The sequence below is a fragment of the Callorhinus ursinus genome, unplaced genomic scaffold (genome assembly GCF_003265705.2).
Source record: "Callorhinus ursinus isolate GAN/ISIS: 27379988/994484 unplaced genomic scaffold, GSC_fseal_2.0 scaffold4, whole genome shotgun sequence".
Classification (NCBI taxonomy): Eukaryota; Metazoa; Chordata; class Mammalia; order Carnivora; family Otariidae; genus Callorhinus; species Callorhinus ursinus.
Window position 1 is genome coordinate 154313729 of NW_027397066.1, and position 24679 is coordinate 154338407.

At 46.0% G+C, this 24679-nt stretch overlaps 1 protein-coding gene across 4 annotated transcripts; it reads left to right on the forward strand.

Annotated features, from left to right (window-relative positions):
• STMN4 (stathmin 4) lies at positions 1-23326 on the forward strand. 4 transcript variants are annotated; one of them, XM_073892569.1, is made up of 8 exons: positions 1-122; positions 12665-12756; positions 13861-13956; positions 14621-14701; positions 15135-15343; positions 16200-16391; positions 17077-17130; positions 19331-23326. In XM_073892569.1, the coding sequence occupies exons 2-7, from the start codon at positions 12744-12746 to the stop codon at positions 17095-17097; spliced, it is 612 nt and encodes a 203-aa protein (XP_073748670.1). In that variant the 5' UTR covers positions 1-122; positions 12665-12743; the 3' UTR covers positions 17098-17130; positions 19331-23326. The 4 variants fall into 4 exon arrangements, with proteins under 4 accessions (XP_073748670.1, XP_073748669.1, XP_073748671.1 ...); XM_073892568.1 differs by lacking the exon at positions 17077-17130 and having other exon boundaries at positions 2-122; XM_073892570.1 differs by lacking the exon at positions 14621-14701 and having other exon boundaries at positions 2-122.
• Positions 23327-24679: the final 1353 nt, after the last annotated feature.

A 24679-nucleotide genomic window follows, 5' to 3' on the forward strand; every position in this document is an offset into this window, starting at 1 on the left:
CACAGAGCTCAGAGGTGATGTCATGGCCAGAGCGAGCAGCGGTGCTGATGTGGGGAGAAGCCCAGGGTACCACTAATTGAGGGAGTGAGGAAGGGAGCAGCTCGCCTCGAACGGGACCGCAGGTAAGTAGGAATGAAATGCAAATTATTTGAGGCTTTTCAGACAAAAGAGAAAAAAAAATTAGCAGCGGCAGGGAGGAGAAGTGAGGGGTCTGGTACCATTTGTGTCGCCTTTTGGTGTCACTGGATCAATTAAACTTTGTCAAATCCTGGGGGAAACGGGGTGATGTGAAAAGAATGGGGCTATCCCAAGGGGTGAGGACGGGATAGAGGCAGTCCTTCTATTCCAGAGCTCAGGAGAGAGAGAGGCAGGCGGGAATTGCCAGGGTTTCTTTCAGGTCGGATATCCACGGTGAGTTTTTTCTGCATAAAAATGTTCTGTTGCTCAGGCAGAACGGTTTTGTTCAAAGTCTGGCTTCGCCTGAGCTGGCTCTGATGCCCAGACCCGTTTCAAGCTAGCAGCTGCCCTGGGTTTTACCTTTCCTTTCTCGACCACAGTTTTCCTTGGCTCCTTTCCTTTCTCCTCTGTCTGCACTGGGTTACTTTTTGCTCCTGGTTCTGAGGCTACAATGAGATCACCACCTCTTCCTCGCCCCGCCCCGCCCCGCCCCGCCCTGGGGTCAACCCGCTCCTACCTGAGCAGTGCCAGTGGGCTGTCAGGCTGCAAACTGCGGGAAGCCACAACTGCCACGCCCTGGTCCCCGCGGGTGGCCGAGCCGGCCCCTCCTCGCTCAGCCCACTGCCCTCGCCAGGAGTTTAGGGATTGCTCTCTTCTCATCCAGGGGGCCACCACCGGGGATTTGCTGTCCAGTGGCCAGTTCTGTCCCCACGTGGTGGTGCTGTCTTTGTCTCATTCCTTCCAGGAAGACACAGTCAGGTGTGGAGGAGTCCCATTGTCCTGAAAAAAAAAAAAAGGCAGGTCCCCTGAACCCCTTGGGGGGGGTCAGAAATATTGAGGCAGCCCAGGTCAGAACCCCCTGGGCAAGGATACCCCCGTGTCTCAAGACCAAGAGAACACATTGGGAGGGGATGGCCAGCGGTGGCCTGCTGGAGTTCTGCGGGGTGGGTGACAGGTTGAGAAGGAATGTGGGAGAATCTGTCTCTACTGAGGCTGAGGCCCCCTCTAGGGGGAGGAAACCTCTCCCAAAGGCAGGGTGCCAGGGGGAATGAGATCATCCATCAGATGAGGAGATAATCATAGTGCTGGAGCGAGAGGTGAGGAGGCAGAGAGGCAAGGTCTGATTAGCAGCTCCACCGAACGAAGCTAGAGCCTCCAGAGACCCTACCTTGTCCTCTAGGGCCAGCCAGCACCCTCTCCTCAGCTTGCTCCGAGCCTCCACCTTGCTGCTAGGAACTGTGCTTGCACCCTCCTTGAAACCCACTCATCACCAGTGCCAGAGCACCTGTCAGCAGGTCCCAGCCCTTCTGGGATCCCCAGCTCCACCCAGGCCGCTCCTGGAACAGGTTTGGAGTGGACAAGGATCCTTAACTGCTAAGATGGATCCACCAAGAGCATTGTAGGGAGTGAGCTCCCCATCACCGAGGGCATTCAAGCAGATGTTGGCTGACTACTTGCAGGGTGGCTGTAGAGATTTCTGCATTGTGTTGGAGACTGGGTCTTGGTTAGTGTTTTTCAAACTGCAGATTGAGATCCAATAGTGTATTGTGAAATCCAATTAGTGGGTTGTAACTGGTATTTTTTTTCAAATAAAATGGGATAAAATAGAGTAGAAAAAAAGTCAAAACACAGCCCATATAGTGGAGTGAATGTTTCCTCTACCTTGATTAGTTATGTATTTTCTGTTATGTAAATATTTATAAATCTAATGTTTATATTTATAAACATATTTTAGAAATATTATTACATGTATAAATAAATACAATATATTTATGTTTATATTTCAGTTACATGTACATTTGTGTGTATGTATGTAGACGTATCAGTGACTATACATATGTGTGTATGTCAGTATTATGACATGTACATACTGGATCATGATACAAAATGCAGTTCTTTATTGTTGGTCCTAGTAAGAAAAAAAACACTGGCTAAGTGACCCTTATGACCTTTTCTAAGACTGTAAACCTGTGGATAACTCTTACTAGACTATGAACTTCTTTTTAAAGATTTTTAATTTTTAATTGTGGTAAAATACACATAACATGAAATTTACCATTTTAACCATTTTATAGCGCACAGTTCAGTGGTATTAACTATATTCACATTGTTGGGCAACCATCACCACCATCCATCCCCAGAACTTTTTTCATCTCTCCAAACTGAAACTCTGTCCCTGTTGAACACTAACTCTCCATTCCCTCTCCCCCCAGCCCCTGGCAACCCCCATTCTATTTTCTGTCTCTGTGAATTTGACTACTCTAGATACCTTATATAAGTGAAATCATATAGCCTTTGTCTTTTTATGACTGGCTTCTTTCACTTAGCATCATGTCCTCAAGATTCATCCATATCATAGACTGTGAACTTCTTTCAAGGAGAACTGTCGTGTTCAGACGCATCCCAATGACCACGCACAATATAGGTGTCCAAAATCCAAGTACTGTGTTAAGTGGAAAACTGTGTCTCTTTAGGGGGATATTGTGTTCTATCAAAAATTGAGAAGCCTGGTCTAATATTGTTCTTCCTGAGCAGAGAGTTGAACAGACATAGTACTGGCTGGTGGGGTGGTGAGAGTGTCTTGCATTTTTTTTGCTTAATATTTGGATTTCATTTTGGCTCAATAAAAGAAATCCCAGGGCCAAGCAAGTTTGGCTGCCTTCTCTCAACCGACTAGGTCATTTAAACCACATTTGCCCTATGGGACGGTAAGTGTGCTGACAGATAAGACTTAAAGTAGAGCAATAAAGATTGATAAACTGAGTTCCGGAGAGTAAGGTGTGACAGGAAAGAAGGCCAAGAAGGAAGGTGAGAGGAAGGTAAGTCCAGAAGGACAGAGTGTCCGCATTAAACCAACAGTATGAAGAACGGGGAAATTCAGATCTTTTGTGCTGTTGATTTTCAATAATTGGGTATGTTCAAAACCAGTATCATAATCCAGAAGGGCTTAATTTTTCCTGACCCCTTAAGATCCTTTCTCCAGACCCCCTTGATATCTTTATATTATTTCTCACTTAACTGGAGACTATCATTTGGAGATACAGAATTCCCAGAGATTTTGAAATCATCGGTAGATAGAAATGAGACATTTATTTGGGGAGGAGGCTAGAAATTTGGGAGAAAATTATAAAACATTCAAAATGTGATTTTTATAATGCTCTGTAGAGAAACAAACTCTATTCCCCCCCCCCCCGCTTTTTATTGGCTCGGCTAATAAACACTCATCATGTATAATTTAATTTGCTTATTAAGTTAGAATTTGCTATATTTAGAGATGTGATAGTCTGGAAAAAGATTATTTTTCCTGTTTTTCTTTGAGGAGGAGTATAGAAAAAAACCTCTTCTGATATTTTAAAAAGCATTTTGCAGGTTTTTACATTTTTATTTCCACTAGGAAGACAGGAAAATACACAGATAGAGGTCCACTCCCCCGGCTTTCCCACACACACCTACGCTTCTGCCTTCCCTCCCCAGCTCTCACTGGTCTTTTTTATGCATTCAAACTGATCTTTGCTGTGTGTCCATTCCCTTAGGGTCCTTCTGTCAGAGGTAGGTGGTAGCAGGCAAGAGGACGGAACAGATTGGAAGGGGTAGGGCTCTGGGGTGATGGGCCTAATTTAGGCAGAGCACAGGCAACCCAGGAGTTCAGAGAACAAACCAGGGACTGTGAATCCAGAGAAGGGAGCCGAGTGCAGACTGTAGGGTGAAGACCCAGCTGGCGAGGCTGGCGAGGGGGTGAAGCAGAGTGCAGAGTTCCAGTGGGTCGTTTGGGGGTCAGTGCCCAGAAGTGCGAGCCAGGGAGAAAGCAAAGTTGAAACCAGGATTGAGGCAACAGGTGGATAGACCCCGTTAGCTGATAATGCTAACACAACTTACCTGACTGTCGATCCTGGGGCAGGTGTCTCTGCCTTCTTCGTCTGCCACCAAACAGATATGTAAGGACTCAGCAAGTATCCCGTGAACCCTGCCTGAGAAATATAGTACCCCAAAAGTGGTCTGTCTAGCTAACCAAAAGTGTTTTTTTTTTTTTTATCAAATTAAAGAACTCAGGTACAGAGTAGATATGGTATTGATAATGGTGACAAAGAAAATACTAGAATTTCGATTGTTTGTCTAACTATTTTTCTTTATTGGGGGGGCAGAAGGAGAGGGAGAGAGAGAATCTTCAGCAGGCTCCATGCCCAGCGCAGAGCCTGACGGAGGTCTTGATCTCACAACCCTGAGATCACAATCTGAGCTGAAATCAAGAGTCAGATGCTGAACCAGTTGAGCCACCTGGGGGCATTGAGTTTTTGTCTAATTATAATCAACATATTTATAGAGCTGAATACAAATGTCAAATATCTTAAGGCGAAGGAATATGTCTACTAAATTCATCATTGGGTTACTTCCTAACACCTTCCTAGCGTTATGCATTGACTAGATTCTAAATAAATATTTGTTGAAAGAGTAATTTAAGAAAGAAATCAATAATAGTAATCCAGAACTGAAAATACAGATCACTATGACAAAATCAGAAGATTTGTGGTGAAAGGAAATAAAAGCATGCAAAATCTCTCATCTTTCACAAAGAAAACCATTTGCCACTGTTTTCTTCTTAATGTAATAAAACATAGATATAAATGATTTTTAACTTGGAGATTAAAACCAGATGTAAAACTTGCAAAGCACTGGGGAAGAATGAAAGAATAAAGAAAACAAGAATAATATTGTAAAAGATGAGAATCTCCCTTGGTCGTAGCTAAATGTGGGTTGGGAAGCTGGCTCTGCTCCTCCAACTTAATCTTGGGAAAGGCACTGACCCTCTTGGGTCCTCTGTCTCTTCATCTGAAAAGGGTGGGAAATGGAGATGCCAGAGATCACCACGGCTCCTCCCATCTACGGGCAGAGAGCTTGACCCGTGGAAATGCCTATAGATCTATTGCTTGTTCTCTGCTGATGTGAAAGTGATTTAATTTATTACACTGGGTAGGGCATTTGTATGCATTTGAACAGGACTTTCTGAGGCAAAGCCTGTTGTAAGAGAGAACTCAGTGGTGAGAACTTTAAGCCCTGGGGCTGCCCATGGTTTGGAGGCAGATGTGGGGCAGGCAAGGCTTCGTGTGCCCTTCATCCACATGCCCTAGGCAATCATCTATCCTACTTATATTTACACTTGGCCTTGGATATGAGAAAGTACCGTGGAACTTTGAAGGCGTGAGTTCAAATCCCATCTTTGTCATTTTCTGCTTGTATGACTTTGGGCAAATCAAGTCACTTGCCTGAACTGATCATTAGTAGAATGGGTATAATAGAACCTATTTTATAGGATTTGGAGAGAATGCAGTGATAAAATATATATGCCCGATTTACAACTATCTAGAAATAATGGACATTAGGAAGAAAAAAAAAAAACTAGAAGGAAATGCCAACAGCGAAAAGTAGCAAGATGACAGGGATTTCTTTTCTTTTCTCTGTCACATAGGTGTTCTGAAATAGGATATTAATATGTTTGTAATTAAAACATTACATATAAAATGTATTTGTGCCTGGTAAACTGTAAAGCACTCCAAAATATTGCTACTTGGTGTGACTAGGACTCAGATTAGTAGGGCTTCCAAGTATTCTGAGTCCAGGATCTCCCATGGTACCAGGGTCGCAATGCCTTGCACTCCATCCAGCGACGCTGAATGCAGGTCCATGCCCTGGAATTTTGCTTCTAATATGTTGATTCTTCTGTACGTATTGAATGGAAAATAGAAGCAGCCCAGAAAGTGCCACCACTGTAGATTGTTTGGGACTGTCATTTTTCTAGACTTAATTTTCCTTCTTTGGCTGGCCTCCCAACGTAGCTGTTAAAACGGGGAGGGGATCCTTAGACTCTTGTGCTTGTCAACAGGTTACTCCTCTTTATTTCCTAGAAACACAACCAAAGCGGCATTCCTAAGCCCGTTAGGTGCTGTCTGGGAGTTGCTTCTGACCACGGCTCTCACCATCTCTTCTTTGTGAAGCCATTAGAAGCAACCTAGGCGGGGGTGGTGATTAGACAAGAGCTAGCTCCCAAAAGCCGGCTAATCACACACTGTGGCGCTTTGCCCAGTCACCCTCTGTGGGTCTCACTGGTCCAGTCTTGGCCTGTGCTCTAGTATCTGCTCCTTCTCCCTTTATAACATGGTCCATGCTACTGCTGGAGAATTGCTGTGGGCCCACACGGCATCTGCAAAACGTTCAGAGGCTCCAAATTCTCACCCTGGGGACCTGTTTCACATTTTCATCACCCCAAACCCCTGCAGTTATTTTAGGACCCAGCTGAGGGCTTGGCACTGAATTATATAGTCAATAAATATCGTGGAAAGAACCACATTCAAGAAAAAATAATTTATCTCCTTTTTTTTTTTTAAACCCAGATAAGACATATAGCTTTCAGTCAAAGTCTTCTAATCAGCACAAAATAACCAGGGTTACTGTGCAGAGATAGGATTCCATGACATTTAGGTAGGTTGTACCGCTGATTTCAGGCACATACATCACTTCAACAGGACTAGTAATTGGCACAGACCTAAAGAGCCACCTCCCTCTTCTGCCCATGGTTAGAAGTCCCAGATCACCGTGTCCTTGCCCCGATTCCACACCAGTCTATCCTCTCTGAACACCCTCACCAGGGACCACTCTAGTCAAGCCACTTGCATGTGCATTAGCTTCTTACTCTTCAAAAATAGTCCACATAGTATTTGACACATCCAGAAAGCCTTATCTGGGCATTCTTTGCAGTGACAAATAAAACACTGGCTCCCTTGGGGAGTGTGGGCAGTCAGAGGTGCCTCAGGAGATCAAGGGTGTGTCTAATAAATGGTCATGATGCCACAGCATCAGAGAACTGGGTGCTCATCTCTATTGGCTCCTGGTCATTGACTGCATTACAGAAAGCCTGGGAGCATGGAGCACCATTTCTGGTCACTTTAAATCTCCATCTTTTCATGCTGCTCCCACACGTGGCCCCCACGTCGGTTTTCCCCCTCATGTCCTAGTGTGTGGGAGGAGGGAAGGGCTCAGTATGAAGGGCAAGGGCACTGGAATTCAAAGGTTTGGATGCTGGTCCCAACTCAGCCAGTGTGACCTCAAGATCTCTGATCCCGGGGGAGGAGCATATTGGCACTCTGGGAGGGACAGTTGTTGGTTGTGTGGGATGGATATGTGCAGTTCAGAGTGTTTAGTTTATCCAGCTGTTGCCCACTAAAGGCCTGGAGCACCTCTAGTCTAGTGACCATCAGAGAGTCCCACGTATATTCCTGGGAGTGAGGCTGTCCTAGTTGAAACCCTCAGGCTAGTGATCAGAAAATCACTCCACTCCATTGCTGACATTCTGACGTTTGAGGGGAAAACTGGGCGCTCTGACCTCTTCACTTTAGACATCTTTCCCCCACAGTGCCACACGAGATCCCCCTTCAGTCAACAGCCTTAATTTCTAGACCTTCTCTTTCAGCCACCCCGTCTGCCAATCAAAACATACTCATTCTGTGTCTTGTCTCTTTATGGCCTGGGTCTCTTCCTGGTTGGGTTATTGCTAACTAATTATTTCTACCAATTAGGTTAATGGTTCAATCTATCAACAAAAATGTGTGATCACTTGCTTTTCTATACATAGACTCTTAGGTGCTGGAGCTGGAGTAAATGTATAGATCGGTTTGCAAACAGAGAAACAGTATTGGGTGGGATGCAAACAGTTGAGGCTGTTACTTGTTCTAGGGGGGTCCTCATCGCTTTGTGCCTAGTCCTGGCTTCCAAACTTCCTCTCCTAATCTTTTCCCCAAGCTGTTGCTGCCAGAAGGATCTTTTTGCCTGAGTAGCAGCTAATGAACATCCCAGCTCTGCTCTTACTACCTGTAGGCTTTTGTGTCATTAACCTCTCTCTGCTGAGCTTCGAGTTCCCTCTTACAAATAACCTCAGAGAAATAATTGAAATAATGCTTGTGAACTTTCTGGTACCAAGCAGGTGTTCAAGATGTGGTAGCTATTCTTTTTGCTATTATCATCAGCATCCCCATTTCCCCTCTCCCCTCTTAGTCCAAAGATGTCAGTGCCTTCCTACTGAATAGAATATAAAGTACAAATGCTTTCCCTAGTCTGCAGGTCCCTCATCTTCCTCTTGCTATTCTACCAATTGGTCCCAGTGAGTCCTGCATGCAGCCCAGTGGGCCTTCTCTGTTCCCCAATAAATCCAGTCCGCACGCCCACACACCGTCAAGTTCCAAAGCCATGGCAGTGATAGAGACACCTGCAGAATCTGATTTGCCTAAGAAGCCCAGCACCCTCTGACCTTTGCCATCTGAAACTTGAGTCCTCTCACCACCTGCTATGCGAGATCAATAATGGCCACAGGGGCTGGGATGCCCAGAGAGGCCCTGCCTCTTGACCAGCAGCCTGCACCCCCATTAGAAGTGCTGGGGAGTGAGTGCTGGGCAAGAGTCAGGAAGCCACTGTTGTGGGCTCTGCTTCTGTGGCTCTTGGCTGAGTGGGTGTAACTCATCTACCTTGAGTTGGGGACCACTTCGGTCTTTGCTATGGCTGGATATAGTCATTGTCCTGGTCTTCCCTAGTGCTGCCAAGGCCTGGGACTGGCCTCTGCCATAACAGACCATGCAAAGAGCCTCTGTGAGGGCCAGAGGTTTGTCTCAGCACAGAGTTTTGCTTTATGATGCTCTGATGTGTAACGTTTTGGGGATAGAATTTCCCCCAGTGGGCCTGGCTCATGTCTACTCTGGCCTCTGTTGTCTCTTAATTTTCATCTTGCCTCCCTGAATTTCTGGCATTTTGTCCTCTGTGACCTTGAGCAATAACATCCCTTAATGCCCTTCTCTGGCAGATGCAGGACAGGCTTGGTGGCCCCACTGTATTGCAGGTATTTTACTGTGGCCTGACAATGTAACCCAAGCTAACCCAAGCTAACCCAAGCCACCAAGTCATTTAATAGATTTCACAGTGTTGTGAGAAGCTTGTAGGGACCAAGCCTAGAGACTAAGTCTGGTTTGTGTGCCTTTAGATTGACTGGAGATGCCCAGGAGAATGATCTGAGCTGTTGGTGCTCTAAGATGGGGGGAGCGGAGGCCTCAGAGCTGTTCTAAAGGGCCTCCAGGCCATGGGTTAGCATAACTAGATCTTCCAAGTGGTGTGCATCCAATCTGGGTCTAACCCACCAGACAACCTGGAGTCCTCATGTAGCCAGGCTGGGGAGTGCTGGGGAGGTGGGTATGATTGGCCCCATTCAACTCTGATGCTCCATGTTAATTAGGGGCAAAGTCAGGCCCCCTGCTCTAGCAGCCACCACCCAATGGCTTAGGACCCCTCTTCACTGCTTGGCCTTCTTGAAGAGTCTATGCCCTCCCTCCTGCCCCCTTCTATCTTTTCTCAGAATGTCCCACAGGCAGCAACATCTTTTGGGTCTTGAATGCAATAGAAATGATGTGACTATGGCATAAGGATTTATTGTACCCATAAGTACAAGGAACAAGTCAATTACCTTAAGGAACAAGTCAACTGTGTATAAGCACTAGTAGCTGAGATAAGGTGGAAGAATCACAAGTTTGAACCCTGGCTCCGTCTCTTACTGCATGTATTAGTTTCCTGCAGCTGCTGTAACAAATGACCACACACTTAGTGGCTCAAAACAACACAAATTAATTCTCTCCCAGTTCTGGTGTCCAGAAGTCCAAGATCAAGGTGTCAGTAGGGTCACAGTGTCCCAAAGACTTTAGGGGAGAAAATTTTCATGCCTCTTCCAGCTTCTGGTGGCTCCAGGTGCTCCTCGGCTTGTGTCTGCATCAGTCCAATCTCTGCCTCCCTCTTCAGATGGCCTCTCCTCTCTGTCTGTCTCCTCTCTGTGTGTCCCTTATAAGGACTCTTGTCGTTATATTTGATGACACCCAGATAATACAGAATGATATGACCCTGAGGTCCTTAAGTTAATTAAATCTGCAGAGACCCTTTCCAAATAAAGTCACATCCCCAAGTTATAGGAGTTAGCATGAGGACATATCTTATTGGGGGACACATTCAATCCACTACACTGGATGGCCCTGGAAATGTCACTTACCCTCTCTGAGCCTCAATTTCCACATCTATAAAATGGGGACAACAATCCTTACATCATAAGGTTATGAAAATGAAAATGAAAGTATCTGACATATAATAGATGCTCTATAAATACACATTTTTGATTATGTAGACTCCAGCCCTGTGAAACAGAGAGCTCTCAGTTACTAATCCCTTGGCCAGGCATACCTCTGCCCATCTCTGGAGTGTCTCCTGTTCCATGCGCTAGTATTCCTTCTCAGTCTCTCTGACCTATGTTCTCTACCGGGTTCCTTATGCTCCTACAATTCCTAGCACAGTATCTTCCATAGAAGTATAGAAAGCACCTATTCATGTCTTTAATTAAACCATATCTACAGGCCAGACTGGCATTTCTTGAGTCCCCAGAACCATGGAGGAACTAGCATCCAGTCTCTCCCCTGGCCACAAAGGAAGAACTTAAAAGTGAGAAGACCTGGATCAAAGAACCAGCTCTACCATTAAGAAGCTGCGTGACCTTAGCTAAGAGTCTTAAGTTCTCTGAGCCCCAAGTTCTTTATCTGAAAGTGAGGCTGTCAGCCCAGCCTCACGTGAAGATTAATAGGGATAGGACAGGAGTTGTAATCTGTGCTCCGTGAGTGGTGGGCCTTAATTATCATGCCCAACTCGGGCTGAGGGGCACAGTCCTTCATTCCAGGTACCTACCCCTACAGAAAAAGTCCAGCTCAGTCCCCCTTCTTCCTCAGAGTGTCCTTCTCTGCCTCACTTCACTTACTTGGACCCCCTGCTTTAGATCCATTACCTAGGTTAAGTCTAATGCTACTCCCTCTCCTGGCAAGGGCTTGCTCATCCAGCCAGTCACCTCATCAATCAGCCTGGTTATGAGCCAAAATTGTGTGGAATGGAGCCTCGTGACCAGGGATGTCACATCCAGGCCCTGTTCAGGGACCCACTGGTACTGTCAGGATCAGCTTGACTCTGAGGAAAGAGGCCCATTGTGCTGCACAACGAGGAGGGTGGTGCATGGCAGGGGCCTCTGACTCCAGAGAACACAAAGACGCTTCAGGGAAGAGAGCACTTTAAGGCCAGTTGACCTGGCTTTAAATCTCTGCTTTTATAACTCTCTAACCTCATGACCCCGAGTAAGCCACATAAACCCTCTGAGCCTCTGTTTCCTCATCTAAAAATGGAGATTACAGTCCTTAATTGCAGAGCTGGTGAGGACCAGGGCAGTGACTCTGAAGCAGGTGTGTGGGTGGTGGCTACCCTGATGGAAGAGGCAGAGGAAAAGAAACTCACATTTATTAAGTATCTCCTTTTTGCTGGATGCTGTACATATGCTTTTCTTATTGAATTTGTGCAACTTGGTGCAGAATTAAGATGGAGAAAGCAAATTGGGCTTGTGAGTGACAGCTAGTAAGTGAGATCAAGTCTGAGTTTGATTCCACATTGGTCTGATTCTAAAGCTGAGCCCCCTGCTCCCATTGGCTCCCCTGCCCATTCACAGCTAATACAGACCCCGGTTGCCAGAGGGAAGACACCTCATTAAGGAAGGAAAGAGGCTCTACATCAGTCTCAGAGCCCTTTGCTTTGTGAGATGCAGGCAGTAAAACCGTTGGCTCACACCACCCTCTGCTGGCACAGTGACCACTGAGGGTGACTGTATTAGTTGGCATTCTCCAGAGAAACAGAACCAACAGGATGCATCGAGAAAGAGATTTATTCTGATGGATTAGCTCATGCGGTTATGGAGGCTGAGAAATCCCACAATCAGTCACCTGCAAGCTCGAGACCCAGGAAAGCTGGTGGCGTAATTTCCATCTCTGCACCAACCACATTATGATGACGTTATTCTATAATAATGTTTGTCTCTCTCATAGTCTAGGTTATGTTAAATGAGGTCAAGGAGTGTTTAAGACAAGAGGTTCTTGGTGGGTAGTGACTGAGGGGCCATCTGGAGTAGTATTTTGACATCCTTTGTCCAATTCCCTCTGATCTCATATCAGAACGGGCTGGGCAGGGGGGGTCTGGGATGGGAATAGGGAGAAATTCAGGACACAGAGTTATTTTTTGAAAGCCTCCCAAGTGATTCTGACTTAGGATTTGTCTCTCACCCTAACCTTTGCTTTGGGCCAGCCATTAAGCTGCACAGGGAGACAAATGAACACCTCTTGACACATATAGTTTTGGGAAATTCATGTCTGATACTCAGGGGGCTTGAGACTAGAAAGCTAATTATGAAACCATCATTTGTGCATGGAAACTGAACTTGATTATGGTGGTGTTGAACAGGGGGTCTATGTTTGGGAAAGGGAGAGTGGGTGTGTAGAGTTCCTGGAGGTGGGAGCAGACCAGGTGCTTCCTGGGATTCCCTCCCCAGTTGTATAAAGACCTTTCTTATGGGAATAACCTGTCAGTGGTAAAATACTCTCTTTCTCAGATTTGTGATAGCATCCTGAGCTGGTGACAGACCGACTTTGTGACTTTCAGCCGGATCCAGCCCCCACATTCCAGAAAACATGACCCTCGCTGGTATGTACAAAAACTGTTTATGTGATGGGGCACCACAGCATAAAATAGTTCTGTGCACACATATATGTACTTACATAAGCATAGAGAAGGATAAAAGACTGACAGGAAGTACACCTAAGGGTTAAAAGAAGTTATCTCTAGATGATGGGTGGGATCACCATTGAGCTTTTCCTCCTTTTTACTCCTCTGTGTGTGTTTTTAAAAAGTTTTTACAATGCACATATATTGTTTTACACTTAATTATGTTTTCAATTTGTAAAAGGAAACAAGGAGGAGAGTGCCTGAGCACTGTGCTGGGTTTAGTTGAGAACAGAGAGGACTTGAACATAGTGGAGCTTAAAACAAGGGGCACTGGCCCCAGAGTGGTGGGGGTACAGGCAGGAGCACATGCCAGGGCCAGGGCAGAGGTGGGCTGGACTTCACTGTATCAGCTCTAACCTGTGACTTCCTGGTTTTCAAATCCTCCCCTGACACAAAGAGGCTAGACGGTGGTGGGGGTATTCCTCCAGCCCTCATGGACACCAGCACCTCTGGCTTTGACCACTGCACTCGGAAGGTCAGAGAAAACTCACATCCTGACCCTGCCACTCAGTGAGTGTCAAGACTAGAGGGATGGTGGTGAGCCTCTTTACCTTTCAGAGAAGCACTGCTGAATGCTTTGAGTAAAAAGGAGTGTGGATTTCCTGCATCGTGGAGCAAAGTAAATGAAATATTCTGGCAAGTGTGAAGAAATAGAGAACGAGGTCTAGGGTGCGAGGCTGGGGCAAAGGCACTAGTGCTTGTGGTCTTTACCTGAAGGCACTTTGCATTCAGTACTAGGAAGGGAAACAATGTACTGAGGAGAAGATGGGATCATCTGGGTGCTCTGGAAGGCTCAGGTTCTAATAAAATGGACAGAAGTGGATCTAATCACACACAGGAATCCCAAACCAGGCTGCTCAGGGCAAAAGGGGCTGGATCCTCAGCCAAGGGGTGGGTCTGGGTGGTTTAGGTGCCTCTGTGGAGCCTCGTCACCCCTCGCTGCTCAAGCACCCAAACTCTCACAAAGGCTGACTTCTGAGTCTAGTAGGGGGTCACCATGTTGTCCTGTTGGTGTTTCTGCAGCCTACAAAGAGAAGATGAAGGAGCTTCCACTGGTGTCTTTGTTCTGCTCCTGTTTTCTGGCCGATCCCCTGAATAAATCATCCTATAAATATGAAGGTAAGTGAGGGCCACCATTGGGAGAGGAACTTGTGGAGGGTTCCTGGGCTTGTATCCATGAATACCACACTCCTGTCCCAATTTCATGAAACTCTCCTCCCCATATCATGTTCCTCTTTCCTAGAGCCAGTAAAATCACCACAGCTTATTCTGAGGGTCTAAGCACCATGTGAAGCCTGGTGTGGGGCTGCAGCTGGGGGACTAGACAGCAGTTGAAAATCTGAATCAGACCCTCTGCTGAGCGATCTTGATCTTAGCTTTTCTTCATTCATTTAACAAATGGATGTTGTGGAAGATACAGAGGTGAAGCAGACAGAGATTCTTCCCTTGGAGAGCACTAGAATAGAAGACAAGATGCAGTAGAAATCACTAGATTCCACGGTTGACAGGCCTCCTCTGTGAATGGTGGAGAATGCTCTGGGAGTCCAGAGGTAGAGAGAGGACTTCCACCTGCAGTCACCCAATGAGGGGGCTATGCTGACTGGGACCTGTGACAGGGTCCCAGGACACTGGCAGGGAGCACTGAATGGCCACGTTCTGCTCAGGGAGGGGCGGGGAACAGGTCACCTCTTAATTTCCCAGGGATTAAAAGGAAGGGAGAGTTTTGTTCTGGAAATGAGAGATGAGAGTGCTTGGGTTACCTGAGATTGTTTTTTCTGTCTAGGCTGGTGTGGGAGACAGTGTAGGAGGAAAGATCAAAGCCAGCGGAAAGACAGTGCTGACTGGAGAGAAAGAAGAGAGCAGGGTAGGAGGGAGCAGGGGAGAGGTGGCAACAGGCTGAGCCATCAGATTGGTAGTGGGATGAGGAGTGAATGGGTGGTGGGTGGTGGGCAAATGCACCACTGTTGGCCACCACTCAGGACAATTTGAGCAAGAGCTCACGTATGGGAGGAGCCTTGTGGCAGAAGCAAAGGTATTTGCTACAGCCATTATTAGAAACCACGAATCCTGGGACCTCTACTCTTGGAGCCTGAGCCCTTGCTGTGGCTACCAACTCCTTCAGCCCCACTGGAGCCCGTTGACCCTATTAGGTGCCAGGTTCAGGACCAACCCAGAACCCTGGTCATTGATTTGCCTTGGGGACCCCAGATTTCCCATATATGTTTGCATGTGTGCATGCTTTTGGGGTGCCAATCTAGTCCACAGGGGGTGAGCAGCCTGTTTCCTGCTCTCTGCAGCAGACACAGTGGACCTGAACTGGTGTGTAATTTCTGACATGGAAGTCATCGAGCTGAACAAATGTACCTCGGGCCAGTCCTTTGAAGTCATCCTGAAGCCACCCTCCTTTGATGGGGTTCCTGAGTTCAATGCCTCCCTACCCAGGCGGCGAGACCCATCACTGGAAGAGATCCAGAAGAAACTAGAAGCAGCTGAGGAGCGAAGGAAGGTACGTGCTGTCCTTTCTTTCTTCCAACTCAGCATGACAGGAGGGAGTTGGAGAAGATAAGAGGTGGCTCTGAGCTGAGGTCAAGTCACCACCAACCTACAAATATTTAGGTAGCCCCTCCCATGTTCAAGGCAGATAATGAGGTACCATTGAGGGAAACAAGGAAGTAAAGATCCCTGGTCTCTAGGAGCTTACAGTTTGGTTAGAGGTATCGGATAAGGCATTGCATTACCCATGTCCAAGAGGTGGCCTAGTATGCACACTAACAGGAGGAAGACATTGACAAACACTAAGGATTTATGGAAAGGCTAGACAATCAAGGAAAGGGCTCCTTAACTGGGGGAAGGAGAAGGTCATGGTATGGTATACTTCCACACTTTGTGTGCCCTCTGTGCTTCCTATTGATTCTGATGGCCCAAATCTGGTGCCATCTCTATGTAAGCTTTCATCTTTGAAGCAGAAAATAATCTTCTTCTCCTTTGGATTCTTATAGCATTTCCTCTCTACCTCTTAAGGCATATGTCACATGCTAGTCTGGATTAGAGTTATATATATCTTACTTCTATGAGACTTTTTTCTTTCCCAAGTTGCTAGCATAGTGCTTGGCACATGGTACAGGTATATAGTCATCTAGTATTTGTGAATGAATGAAGGAAGGAGGGAATGAATGAAGGCAACGAGAAAAAAAGAACTGAGGGAATGGTGGGGGAATCCAGAAAGTGTCCTTGCTTCCTGCCAATGGGCCAGGGACCAGGTTCAGGGAGGCTGCGTTCTGGGCATAGAGCTCCATGCCATGGAAAACACACCATGGCATGCTCACTTTCAAGGGCCTCTTTTTCCCTTTGTGCTGCCTTAGTACCAGGAAGCTGAGCTCCTAAAGCACCTGGCAGAGAAACGAGAACACGAGCGGGAGGTGATCCAAAAAGCCATTGAGGAAAACAACAATTTCATCAAGATGGCTAAGGAAAAACTGGCTCAGAAGATGGAATCCAATAAGGAGAACCGGGAGGCCCACCTTGCCGCCATGTTGGAACGACTGCAAGAGAAGGTAAGTGTTCTTGGTGAAAGAAGAGACTCCTGGAACACTCTCTTCCTTCCATGGCAAGTATAAAGGACTTACATATTATTTCAGGTAGCAAACAGCCACAGGTAGGAAAGGGGGTATTTCTGTTAGGCTGGATCCTTACAGAGTTGCAAGGGATGTTTTGGGAAGTCATTGGCAAGAAACGAGCTGAGCTTTAGAATTCCTTGAGGGATATAATGCGCAGCTACACAATTGAAATTTCTCATTGTCTTAGGAAGATTAGACCTCTTATCTTCTAGAGAAAGCCTGCCTAATGCAAAAGAGTAAGGATGAACAAGTAGTTGTACATTCCTGGTTCATCCTTGAATGGACTGATTCGATTTAATGAACGGTGATGACTTGGGCTCTTGGCTCTAAGCCAAGGGCATGAGAAGCTGAGTTGACCATTGAGCAGGAAACATGATTCTCTACAAACCTATGATATGGACTGAGTGAGTCACAGGTCTTTCCAATATTCTGCCCTTTGTCAATAAACCAAATGGTGTCACCTATATAAGAGAAACGTGAGAGACTGGGATTGGTCCCACGTGTCAGCAGAATAACAGCCCGTTCTGCTGAGAACACGTTGGCCTCATTTCCTGAGTCTCAAGCCTGCCCCAGTTTCTCCTGCAGCTCCTGGGAGAGCTCCAGCTCTGTGTTTTATTTCCAGGAGCCGCCTGCTGCGCGGTGACTCCCGGGACCCGATCGGTGGCCTCGTCCCATGGTGAGCAGCGTGGTCCCCACTCCTTCCTGCCCATCCGCCTAGAGTCTCAGGCCCTTGGCAACAGCTACTAGAAAGATTGGTTTCTTTACAGGGGATCTGAATGTTGCATAGGCCCTGCAACTAGCCAGCATGTGGCAGCCCTTCCGCTCTCACACTCTACCCTTCTAGGGGCAGTAAGACCTCCACCAAGTATCAGATGGGAGGGAAGTGATCTGGGTCTCATTTCAGCCTTCCCTAGTTATCGAGGGATGGCTAGGAACAAATTCTTGCAGGAGAAAAAAAATCTGGGATTGCCGTAAAATGGGGGCATGGGCTCTCAGGCCAAACCCAAAAGAAATAATTGGGGCTAGAGCCACGATATGGTATTTAAAAAATGGCAAAAACACTTTTACTTCTTCCTACTCCTATCCTCACAACAAATCCATGAGGTAAGCAGAACAGTGTTATCCCTATTTAATCAATGGGGAAACCATGTCAGAGAAGGTCAAATAACTTGGCCAGGGTCACACAGCCACTAAGCAGTGCAGCTGGGACCAGAACACAATTCTCTGGCTATGTAAGTCCAGGGGACTCTTTCAACCCGTTTCAGGGGGACTAGCCCACAGTCATCCTATTGGCCTTTTGCCAGAGAGGGGACCATTGGAGACCAAAGAAAGAGAGCCCGGAAATCTAGGGTTCTGCCCAGAGAGCTCATGTAGGGGTCAATTCCAAGGGGAAGGGATTGAGAAGCCCCTCCCCCCCCCGGAGTAATAGCTATGGAGGTGGAGTAAGACTCAAAGAAGCAAGATGTCAGAGTCAGAATCTGAGTGGGCATCACTCCTTTGGGATTGATTGACTCCTTTGGACCCTCAGCCACTGATGAATGTGGGAGATGGAATAAGAGACAGGTGTGTGGCTTCTGCCCTGCTCCAAGCCAGTGCTTTCTGTGTTGGTAGCTGCATGGGTCACTGACCATCCGCATCAGATTTACCTGGTGTAAAGATTAAAACTACAGATCCTTGGGACCCTAATGATCTACTGTCATGGCATGCCTGAGGACCCAGGAGTATAACAAATTCCCTAGGTCATGCTGATACATAGCAAGGTTTAGAACCATTGCCCTAGATACACCACTACCCACACTCTCCCCAGGGCCATGGAAAGTTCTAGGGCTTTCTCAGGGATGGATTCATAGTTTAAGGTATATCCTGGGCTCCTGGACTGCCTCAGTAGGCCTACTCCAGTCTGACTTTTGATATCTGGATATGATACTATCTGGATGATTGCCAGGGTCTGGCAGAGACAATATTTATGGAGCACCTGCCATGTGCAAAGTGCCATAGGAGGAACTGGGAAATAAAAAGAAGAAAAAGATGTGCTCCCTGCCTCCAAGAAAGTGAGGACCCAGACAGATGCACAATGAACAGGGATGTAAGGCAGACCATAATGTGCCCTAGAGGTGAACACTAAAATCACAGAATTCTAGAGGTAAAAACAGCTTCCGGTTTAGGGCCCTCTCTTTAAAAACCAGGGAGCCGAGGAGGCCTGATTGATGAAGCAGTTAGTCGAGGTCACACAGCTGATGGGTCTTTGAAGTCAGATCCCATCTTTTGGCTTGATTAACACTGTCCAGCAAAGAGGGTTCTCATACACCAGTTGTCAGTGAGTCCACTTTTTGGATTTGGGTGACATTTCCAAAAATTCTTCAGTCAATTTATACTTAAGAGCCCTCATCTTTCACCAAGGGGCTGAAGAAAACAACTTGCACTGAGGGGATGGACAGAAATGAAAGCAGCGGTCACGTTGCAAGTGTGTGCAGGGGACATTTGTAATGAGGCCTGTCTGTTCTACCTGCTCCTCCGGCATAGCTACACTGAGCTGCTCCCTGCATTAAGTCAAGCAATGCACTCAGTGCAAGCCCAGGATGGCCAGGTGAAGGAGGGGGAAGCTGGTGGGCTGTGGGGTCGCTGTGAGGTGGGTCCCCCATGGGAGGTTGGCCCCAGTCAATGAACTCCCTGGGGCCACACCAGTCGGCTTGCTCACCTGCCTCCTACCAGTCTCACCTGCCACCTTCTGCCCCTTCTCAGGGCATCTTTGCAGACCTTTCTCTTCATTTCCTGCAGCAGCAATTCTTTACTTTGGGTTCTCTTGCCCCTTGGCTTCCCTTTTTATCCCCGGGGAAGCCCGTGTGACCGCCCCTTTTCGCTCCCTTCCTTCTCAGGACAAGCACGCGGAGGAGGTGCGGAAAAACAAGGAGCTGAAGGAAGAGGCCTCCAGGTAAAGCCCAGAGGCCAAAGAAGTTTCCAGAACAGCCGGACAGCTCCAGCAGCTCCGCAGTTCCCGAGGCAGCCTCGTCCGCCATGGGCTGCTCTCCCAGCACTGGGGTTTGGGGGGAGGGGGGTGGCCAGGGGTGTTTCCTCTGCTTTTGGTGTTTGTATATGTAAAGAATTGACCAGTGAAGCCATCCTATTTGTTTCCGGGGAACAATGATGGGGTGGGAGAGGGTAGAGAAGGAGAGAATTTGGGAAAGGAGGTAGAGAAGGACTCGTGGACATTGCAACCCTACCCACCGCAGACTCAGGTCAAGTCCTTGGCTTTTCTTCACAGTGAACGTCCAGGCACCGTGTTGAGGGAAGCTGCAAATGGGGCAGGAGAAGTACCAAGTGAAGGGTGGAGTCCTGGGTGAGGCAGTGGCTGCAGGGCATGGCAGGAGAAGCCCAGGGAGAGGGTGGGGGGCCTGGAGGTATTGCTTCCGCCCTGCAACAGGTGGGATGAGGTCTGAGTGTGTGTGTATTAACCATTATCTTTTGATCATCATGACCAATGAAATATTTACTCCAGGTCTCCCGTTCTTTATTTCCTGAATTTGTCCTTTGAGTGATGGTAGTGATTCAAGAATATTGAGTGATTCAAGATTCTTGAGTGATTCAAGAATATTCTTGAATTTGGTTTCTACCCATTAGGTGGCAGATGCCCCTTTTGTTCCTTAGTTGGACTATCAGAGCATCTGAGAGGTGCTGGGTGAGGTGGGTTAAACATGCTAGCCTTTGGCATAATTGAAAAGTTTGCTTTTGCTTTTCTTCTTTTTCTTTCTTTCTTTTGTAAACCCCCTTTGTGGGTTGTCCATTATTGGATTGAGTTCACTGAATTGATGAGGAAAGAAATTCCATCTTGTCTTCTGTGGATTGACATTCTGATGGTCCCCCACATGCATAGTAAGAAGGAAGTTCTCCTCACTTTGGGAGTGTGGGATTCTAGGTGGTTACAGAAGTGAGCGAGGAAATAAAATGTGTGTTAGTAGAATGCAGAGAGATCCTTTCAGACCCAGCAGTCACCTTATCCAAAACACTAAACCATGACTGGGAAAGGAGTCTCCTTCTTCTTCTCCCCTGCAGACAGAGCCACAGCCTGCAGGGTTCCCACCCTGCCCCACACACTGTGTAGCTTTTACAGCTTCATAAATAAACCTTTTGGTATTGCCCCCACCCCAACTCACTAGTGGTACCAATTTGGCTTCTTCATTTTAAGATAGGATAACAGGAGGCATCACTGATGATGATGATGAGCAGCAGGAGGAGGAAGGTAATGGCCGTTAACACTTAGGCAGCACTTGCTAGATGTCTGGCAATTTTCTGGGTATATATCTATGTCTATGTCTATCACTTAATCCTCACAACAAGCCTACCCAGTAGGTACTCTTATCCCATTTTGCAGACAAGGAAACTGAGGTATTGAAAGGTTAAGTAACTTGCTCAGGGCCACACAGATAATAAGTAGGTGAATAGGGACTTGAATTCTGGCCATTTGCTCCCAGAGTCCAAGCCCTTAGCCACAGACCTGTGCTGTTTCTCAACACTTCCAAACTAGAACATGAGTTCCGGGATAGTGTTTCTCAAAGTGCCAGTTGTGGCTCATTGGACTGTGAAATCAATGTATGGGTGCCACCCAACCTTAATTTTTTTTTTTTGATGGAATAGACTAGGAAACAACAGGCAACAATGGAGATAGTATTTTGTAGAAGTTGTGTTTCAATTTTATATTTATGTATGTGTGTTCTAGGTCACAGCATAGTATGTATTTCTTTCTGGGGGTTGCAATCAAAGCTCGTTGAAAGTCACTGCTCTCCAGTGAATGTGGAGACCAGACTTATAGCCCCAGGGGCTTTAGAAGCTGCTGTGCTTGAGAAAGTGGGAGGCTTGGGGCCATGCCATCTAGAACTGTCTGCCTCTGAGTAAAAGGGGACAAGAATGGCTTCAAGGGTCTATTCCCACCAATCTACCCCAATCAGCATCTCCATCCTCCCATGGGGAAACCCAAGGCTGGGAGGAAGCTTCATTCCCAGTATTCTCTTTCACCAAACTCTTGCACTCACCTTTCATTCCCTGATAAACCCTATTAATCCACCCCTCCTTCCTTTGCAAAGGCAGTTCTCTTGCTTGGGGTGCTCTTCCCTGCCTGGCTGAATATTAATTCTTACTCATTCTTTTAAACTCAACTCAGATATTAAGTTCCCTGACTCCACCAATATTTCTGTACCTTTTACATGCTTTGATTACTACGTAATTATTTGTTTACCTATCTCTGTCATCTATTAGACTTGAAGTTCCTTGAAAACAGGAACCAGTTTTATTATTCTTTGTGTCTCAGACAGTGGCTGCTCCAGAATTTCTTCATAGGATAGGAATATGGGCAGCAATCTGGTTAAAAAGAAAAGCCAGGCCACTTGTCCTGAAGCTTCACTGATATAGCATTTTACTGAAGCACTGTATATAAGACCCAGAAAACACAATCATTTGTACATATCAAAGAATATGGCTGATCCAGATTATGCAGAAAACTAAAATCTGTCAACAAGACACCCCCTGGGTCCCACTAATCTTCAATGCCTGACACTGAAAACTGAAAACTCCTATTATGTGCTCAGCATGGAGCTAGCTTCCAAACATTAAAAAGGATTCCTACATTGAAAGGTTTACACACCACTTGGGATATGGATGAAATGACCAAAGCAACAGATCTTAAATTTTCAGTTTATATCAAAATCCCTCTGAACGCTTGTTAAAATGTACATTACAAGGTACATTACAAACACTGGGTGTTTGTAAATGAAGATAATTGACCAGGCTTTTTGAAATATTATCTTTTTGAGGATGTTGCCTTGGAACCTACGTTTTAAAAAGCCATTTCCCAGCTTTTTAGGTGCCAATCATGACTACAGTTTGAGGAATTCTGTACAATTAAGGACTAAGTCTTAGGCAGTATTTCCGAAGGCAAGAGGAAGGGAGATTCCTTCATGGAGTGGGCAGCACTTGAGCTGAGCCTTTAAGGATGCGCAGACTTTGAACAGAGAGGAAGAGGCAGACATAGGAAGGGAGAGTTGGAAATGTGAGTTGGGAACCATGAGCATTGGGAAGTAGTTGCTGCCACGGAAGTGAATGAATTCTTCGTCCAGGAAGACTATACAAAGAAAAGGGCTCTTGAGATTCCCCTAATGTTGTGGCAAGATCAGGAACTGGGGCCAAGGAAGAGCAGAGTAAGAGAGGCATATTTTAAATCTGAGATCCCAACCAGTGGTTTTCAATGGAGACAGTAATGCCCCCTAGAGGGCATTTTGGAAATGTGCAGCAGCAGTTTTGGTAAACAAAAGGAGCAGGCTCAGCGCTTCCTTTTGAGTGGGTGGAGACCAAGGATGCACCAAGAGAATGTCCCACATCACATTCGACTTCTGAATGTAAATGAGAAACCTGTTTATGATCATCTAAGCCCAGAACCTAGCTCAGTTTTATAAATAAACACAACTCCCCCCCGCCATGCCAATATAAATATTTGCTGACTTTTGCAGTAATACAACTTCTCAGGTCCGCTTGTCTCTGGTCTTTGTCCCCTGATCTATCTCATTCCTCTTGTTCTTTTCTGTCTCCTGAGTCCTATTCCTGTTCATTTACTCTGTCCTTGGGCTTGATTCTTCTCTTCCACTCAGCACCTTCTCAAAGAGAAAAGCTAATTTGAACCCACTCTGAGAACACTAAAAAGCAAGCCTTGATGGGTGTCTGGGTGGCCCAGTTGGTTGAGTGTCAGACTCTGGATTTCGGCTCAGGTCATGATTTCAGGGTCATGAGATGGAGGCTCCTGTCAGAGCACAGAGTCTGCTTGAGATTCTTCCTCTCCCTTTGCCCGCCCCCGCAATAAATAAATAAATAAATAAATAAAATAAAATCTTAAAAAAAAAAGCAAGCCTTGAAAGAATCATACTGCTTTCAAGTAAATTAAAGGCATGCCAGAACAAAGTCCCAGTTGATTTAAAGGAATCCAACAAAACCCAGGACCAATAATGTAGAATTCAAAATGTTTAGCATTCAAAAAAACTTCATCAGGCATACAAAGAAGTAAGATAGTATAACATTTAGTTAAGAGGAAAATCTATAGATGCAAATATAGAAATGACAACTATGATGGAATTAACCAAGATTTTAAGATTTCTAGAAATATGCTCCATATGTTCAAGAAACTAGTGGAAAGCAAAGAAGAAATGGAAGATGTAAAAAAGACCCAAATGCAACTTCTAGAATGAAAAATACAATTGGAAAAAAATACACTGGGTGGTATTAATGGCTGGTTCGTTACAGTAAAGGAAAACTTGAAGGTAAAGACAAAACAATAAAGACTATCAAAAACTAAGCACGGAGTGAAACAGGACTAAAGAAATGAAGAGGACAGCAATGACCTGTGAAACAAGATAAAATGCTTTATCGTATGTAAAATTTGAGTCTCAGAAGGAGAGGAGAATGTTGGGGGTGGTGAGGGAACAGAAAAATATATGAAGATATAAGGGCTGGCATATATGAGTTTTCATAAAAAGTATAAGCATCAGATTTAAAAATCCCAACAAACCTCAAGAAAGATAGATAAACATAGAAAAACCATATCAAGACACATCCCAACCAAATTGTTAAAAAAAAAAAAAGTGATAAAGAGAGGGGTGCCTGGGTGGCAGAGTTGGTTAAGTGTCTGACTCTTGGTTTCAGTTCAGGTCATGATCTTAAGGTCGTGGGATAGAGCCCTCCCTCAGGCTCTGTGCTCAGTGCAGTCTGTTTGGAGTTTCTCTTTCCCTTTCCCTCTACCCCTCGGTGTGCCCATTCTCTCTCTCAAATGAATAAATAAATCTTTTAAAAAATGATAAAGAGAAAAATCTTAAACACAGCTAGGGGAAAAAAGACATTACATACAGAGAATCAGGGCTAAGAGTGATAGCACACTCTTGTCAGAAAATAATTGTTATGGGCTGAACATACACTCCCCAAATTCCTATGTTAAAGTCCTAACCCCCAGCACCTCAGAATGTGATTGCATTTGGAGATGGGTCTTTAAAGAGGTAATCAAGTGAGGTTGTATGGTGGGCCTAATCCAATATGACTGGTATCTTTATAAGAAGAGGAGGTAAGGACACAAATGTACAGAGGAGGAAACCATGTGAAGACAGAGCAAGAAGGTGGCCATCTGGGAGCCAAGGAGAGAAGCCTCAGAAGAAACCAACCTGGCTGACACCTGGCTCAGTGGGGAGTCTGCTTCT

Excerpts from the sequence above, each read along its gene's own strand:
- STMN4 (XM_073892568.1), top strand. Across the intron at positions 14,702-15,134 it reads GAGAGAAAGAAGAGAGCAGG|CAGACACAGTGGACCTGAAC; the intron begins GTAGGAGGGAGC and ends TGCTCTCTGCAG. Across the intron at positions 15,344-16,199 it reads CAGCTGAGGAGCGAAGGAAG|TACCAGGAAGCTGAGCTCCT; the intron begins GTACGTGCTGTC and ends GTGCTGCCTTAG.